Source organism: Denticeps clupeoides, chromosome 3 (assembly GCF_900700375.1).
Source record: "Denticeps clupeoides chromosome 3, fDenClu1.1, whole genome shotgun sequence".
NCBI classification, from domain to species: Eukaryota; Metazoa; Chordata; class Actinopteri; order Clupeiformes; family Denticipitidae; genus Denticeps; species Denticeps clupeoides.
Window position 1 is genome coordinate 9,370,647 of NC_041709.1, and position 6,000 is coordinate 9,376,646.

General features: G+C 43.0%; 1 protein-coding gene across 7 annotated transcripts in view; it reads right to left on the minus strand.

The window, feature by feature from the left end:
- The window catches only part of dennd1a (DENN/MADD domain containing 1A), a 66,199-nt gene extending 63,082 nt beyond the window's left edge, over nt 1–3,117 (minus strand). For all 7 annotated transcript variants that reach the window (XM_028972961.1, XM_028972959.1, XM_028972957.1 and 4 more), the window contains exons 1-2: nt 2,977–3,117; nt 2,024–2,088 (exon numbers count right to left, since the gene is read on the minus strand). In XM_028972961.1, coding sequence (XP_028828794.1) covers nt 2,024–2,088; nt 2,977–2,993 — 82 coding nt within the window. In that variant the 5' untranslated portion in view covers nt 2,994–3,117. The remainder of the gene's footprint in view (nt 1–2,023; nt 2,089–2,976) is intronic.
- Between the last annotated feature and the right edge of the window lie 2,883 nt (nt 3,118–6,000).

Sequence of the window (6,000 nt, forward strand, 5' to 3'; positions counted from 1 at the left end):
TAAACAGCAATTTCTCAGAGTTCATATCATTTTTAGCCATTTCTTCTCTTTTCTTGGTTTGTTCTAAGGAGAATCGGCAAGACAATGTCTTGAAAACAAAATCATTTCTTTTTCCAATATTTTATGTGCTGAAGATGAAGGCCACAATAACAAAAGAGAAGGGTCCTATCAGCACAATCATTATTATCTCTGGTGTTATTTTTTTTTTCCAACCTTTAAAAATAAAAATGCCACATCAGCAGAAACACTGTACTTTTGACTACATGGGTTCAGTAAAGCCCAGGAAACTGATTCAAATTGAAACTCTTTTTCCAGATAATAGGTTCCCCATCAACAATGCCCCTCTTCCTGAAGAGGTAAAGGAGGCCTGTACAGAAGGCCTGTGTGCCTAAAGGTGATTCAAACAGCTAGACAGACACAATGCCACTTGGAACTCATTTAACTGAAGACAAATAAATCAGCCAAAACATGTGCACATCTGATCTAAAGGAAATGCAAACTCGCATCAGAACAGCAAAGCCTGATCAATACAAATCTTCTTAAAGATGCTGTGTATAAAGCCACATGTAAAGATATAGAAAAGATCAAACGTTGAGGCTCTATTTTTAGCATGGCTTTAATTACTAAATGCATTTATGGAGCAATGGTCAGGGACCCCCCAATTATCTGATCAGAGGAAAACGTGCTTTTCACACCCTGCCAAGAAAGGGACAATAGTTGGTCCTGCATGGCGAAAATCAGGACAAGGAAGGAAGCAGCAGGTCACAGAATAGCCCTGTTTATTTTAATCTAATGTATATTTAGCCCCCACGACAGGCTGCATAATTAAGCTGCACAATATCTTAGTCAAATCAACAATTAAGTCAAGTGAGCAACAAATTACAGTTTTTCTGCTACTGAGGAAAATCGCCAAAGAGTCAAAAGTGCACACATTTTCATAATGCCACCTTTTATGAGTTAACATGGTTATTAAAAAGAGACAAAGACAAAGCAAATCACCCACAAAAAATGTGCAAGGCCAGCAGTGGGGGGAAAGGTTGAACAAGGACATATAGCTTCAGGGATCTTCAAATGGACAAGTAACATCATTATGGACACGTAATCTAGACCATGACACTGACTACATCCTGGACTTCTCCAACCCTACAACCGTAGGACTTATTATTATATCATCCCCAGCCCTGCACTGACACCATTTGCAGGCTCACTCTACCCTGGAAGGGGGTCCCTCTCTGTATCACTCCTTCCCAAAGTTTCTTCCTTTCTTTTTTTTTTTCCTCTCTCCTAGAGTTTTTTTTTGTGTGGAGAAGGGTCAAGTATGGGGGGTGTCAACTGTAGGGCCTGTCAAAGCCCATTGGGTCATTTTGGGCTATATAAGAAATAAATGTTGTTGGTGTTGTTGTTGTTGTTGTGAAGAAGGTGAAGCCCATTCAGTCACACTGACCCCGTTTTTTTAAATATGTCATTATACAGAATTTTTTATTGCATTTTGGGCCACTGAGGCCAATAAACCATGTATGCAGAATGCAGTGGATGAAACAGGGACCTTGGGAATATTTGTGAAATCATGAAAATTAGTTAAACAGCACAATTTTACAATTCAAATCTCCATTAATTTACATGAGATTTAATTTCTCCTTTTTGAAGTGAGATTATTACTTGTGCACATAGCAATGTAGCAGAGGATTATTCCCAGGAGTGAAAGGGGTAGTGTACAGAACATACTTGATGAGACATGATGCTTGACACCTAACCTATCTGTATTATGCTGAACAAACCCCCAAAGCAAGTTCATGGGTACAATCATCAAAAAAGATAAATAAAACGAATAAAACAAATTACACTACCAGTGTAAGTGCTGACAACAGACACTCCACAGTCAAACAGTACAGGCAGGGCGGCGGTTTGCTGAATAAGCATAAAACATGGCCTTGCAAAATAATACGTAATGTTGAACTACAGGGCACACCCAAGAGTTCTAATGAGGAAGTTATGAGCTTGAGACAGTCACGATAATGTTTACCTGAACCTGATGGTCCTGCATGTACCACCTCCACATACACTTCAAAACTTGCTTCGGGGCTCTCCCTGCAAAATGCACAGGACAGAAAGTTTGCAACGATTAAAAATCCAAACATATCAAAGCATTTCTATGTGAGCCCTGAGTAAAACAAAAAAAAAAAGTCATCCCATAATGATCATCACACTCGTCAGTCTTATTTACACAGCTTTCAAAAGGTACACTGTTGATCCTGGAGGTATCGAGAACTGTGAAAGCCCTGCAGTTGTTGACAAGACACACCAGGTCATGTCCTTAACACACAGAACAGCATACTGGTGACACTTGACACTGCAGCGACATCATTTGAAAACAGGGCTGACCTCGAAATATATCAGTCTCGGTGTTACGAGATGCAATACGGCCAGATCTGTCAATAAATCATAACTGGGGGACTGCTGAAAGGCAACCATGGTGATACACCGTGTATGCATGACGAAAGCAAACGTCCACGATCAAGGGTGAGCGTGTATGAAGCAACAGACCACGCCCCAGACTCCCCTAAACTAATGAACCCCACTTCCTGCTTAGACAATAGCGCTCGTCACTGGTGTTCAGGCCAGTTAAAGGCAGCGAGGCCGGTGCGAGATCAGAAATATCAAGGCTCCCGTGAAGGCCAGAGACGGAATTCGGAGCCCGAGGCAGGAACGTCGGCATTTGTTTACATGTTTCTACCTGCCCGCTAACGCTGGATAACGTCCGAATGGAGCCAACAAAACGCGAATGTGACGCCGCGCTGTTTTGTGCATTATCATTTTAGGACGCCGAGAGCAGTTTACATCAGACAGACGTGTAAATTGTCCAAACGTAACACCCGGTTTCAACAAGTCCAGGCCTCGTAGTGTCACCGGTTTCCGTCTCGCGAAGCTAGAGCAATCTACGCCGTCTCAGGAAACAACGGAACAAATGGCGCTTACTTGATACGAGACCCCATTTTCACTTGTCACAAAATCCAAGTTTATCGCTGTCAGAATGGGCCGTGCAGACGTTTTCCCGCTGCTATTTTCCTGACAGCCCCAGTCAGAGAGTCCGGGGAAACGCCATGGTCTCCACGCGCAGATCACGGTACCGCTGGCGCGGGGGGTTGTGGGAGTTGTAGTTCTTCTCAGATTCACGGGTCTTGCGAACGAGTCTTTAAAAAAATACAAATACCACGAGGCTAAGAAACTGCGACGCAACAGTCGCATGACGCGGTCTGCAGACGTGACACCGCCAAACTAGAGCAGTGGAGCAACTTCTGTCACAGTGGACTGCCATGTGAAAATAAATTAAATACAAATGTGCGTCCAGTTTGGTTTCGACGTAATCCGTTTAATTAGTTTAATAATTTGCACATTTCTTGACCAAACGGACTGCAATAAGGATTGGCCATTACAATTATACATTTAAAATAAAGAGAAAGTTTGATTTTCATTGTTTATTTTCTCCCATTTCAGTTTGTTTCCCCCCGGCTGTCCTGAATGTCGGAATGTGACTTTGTGTGACAGAGGGACAGGTATTAATCGTCTGAGTCCATTCAAAATGACATATTCTCTGTTTTAATTAAAGCCTGTCCACCCCAAAAGACATTAGATACATTCACTCTGATGATCCTTCGGCTTTGTGTGGGTATTCCCTTTTGGTCGTTTACCCGAATTAAATGAAACCTCGCGGGAAATTCAACTGTGAAATGAAAATGAAGTCTCCGTCTGGCCAGAAGAGTGTAACCCATATCTAGCATGCGATATGTGGTGCATGTTTTGGGTACCAGTGCGTGTCAGCTGCAGATTTCACCAGGGAGGTGTGTAACACATCGTGATATAATAACAGCTGCTCTGTAAGCCTCGACCAGAGAAGAGAGGGATTCGTTTCACCCCGATCCGCAGTACAAACAAAATGACGTAGAGTAAACAGTTTTATTCTAGCACTAAACGATGTGCCTGGATTAACCTCATTCTGAACCCCGGCGTGGGAGAAAGTGCTTCGAAAACCGATCTCAGCGTCTTAATGATAGATGAGCGGCTGCATAAATTAACCCGCAGCTCTCTGCGGCAACGGTAAGCTGCTTCGTTTGAAGAAAAGCCTCGAAAGGAGTTGCTGCATAAATAAAACTTTTTTTTTTTTTTAATGAAGAGGAAGTCTCAGATTGACCATCGCTTCGCAACAACCAACCCCCCCCCCCCCCCCCCCATCCTGTCAAATCGGAGGCGTTCTCTCTCTCTCTCTCTCTCTCTCTCTCGCTCCCCCAAACGCGCAGACGCAGCAGGGAGGAGTCGCCGCACGAGTTTACGCAACATTTTATCGGCGCGACGTCGACGTCGTTTCGGAGCTTGCGGGCGTGTTCGTCAGCTTTTCGGCAGTCGTTTGTACACCAGTTACAGTGTCTTGGTGGGGTTTGCCGCCATTAGGCCAAATTGATTCCGGCTGTAGTGACATCGCGTCAATGCATCCTGAACGTTGTCTAAAACGATGTAATAATAATTAAAAGAAGAAACACAGTGTCGCAATATATATATATATATCAGCATGTATTCGGAAGCGGGGTCTTCAGATTGGCCATGAGTACTTTCCCAAACGGAGATCAGAGGGAAAAGATAAAAAAAAAAAAGAAAAGAAAAGAGAAGAAAAAAGGAAGCAACAGAAGGGATGGATCCCGAAGTCAGTCTTATCGCAGCGCTGAACCTGAGAAGGAGGGGAGAAACCGCGTCCTTAGTCGAGCGGCATCATTTACCAAAAAAAAAAAAAAAAAAAAAAGCCCCGTCAATAATGAGATTTACACCGATTTAACTTTTTTAACCGAGTCGCACAATCTCGTATTTCATGCACGCGAAGGGGTCTCCAGTGCGCCGCATGTTTAATGCATGAGCTAACATTATTCCACACAGAGGACGGAGATGATAAATATGCATTTATTCAATTAAGGGTATTACATGAGGTTTTTTTATTATTTGCATACGGTTATTTTTTTCGGTGTAAGTCCTGTCCTGTTTACGCGACGCAGAGTATTTTCCATGCTGCTCATCTGATTAGATTGAAGGAAATAAAAAAAAAGAAAACGTTTCGTATTTCTAGCAAATAATTAATTCCATTGCATGTTGTGCTCTTTAAGCCCCCGTAATAAACCCTATAACCAAATATCATAATTACAAATGAATTGCAAAATAAAAAAAAATCAGTTCCTGAATCACGGAATGACTGTTCTCTGCCTTACATGGTACATCCGGGTTCTTTCCTTTAATTGAAAGGACACTTGGTGAACTTCTCTGCTTGTGAATGGCGACACTCCCCCTCACCAAAAACGTCACTTTCAATTATTTCAAGTTATTATAGACAAAAAGTGTCTCTAGCTCTTCCAAAATTGTGCAGTTCCATGTTGCACTGAGGCAGAAATTGAATTGTTGCTAAATATTTGAAAGTGGTGAAAACTGAAAAAGGCATGTTGATGATTATAACTCAACGACCTTAGTGGAGGATGTATGTGACGAAATCACTTTTTCCAGCTTTGGATCCTGGTAGGATGCCCACTGCGGTCCGTTTAATCGGATTCCTCTAAACTGACGGTCATGGCGGTCAAATGACGAAAAGCGACGTTTTATTCCCCCTGACTTCCCCCTTTTTTGAAAATCTATTTAATAGGCAGGCTTGACGTCTACTGTAATTAGCGCCATTGTAAAGGTATCGCAGCCAGAACCGTCCAGGCCACTCTGGGATCGTCCCTTGTCACGTGGTTTTCCACGTCGTCCACGCACCCCTGAGCGAAATCGCTTCTGACGCGACATAATCAATCACAACGACCCCCTCGTAAAAAGGACCCACGCCGGGGTTCTAACGAGCAACCGGGTCCGGGGGAAGCAGAATGCAGAACTGCGCGACGATCGTCGATTTACTTGCCTGGTTTTCATTTTTATTTTCTTTAACTGGAACTCGCGTGCGGACATATTTTTTAATGTCAACAGAATCCA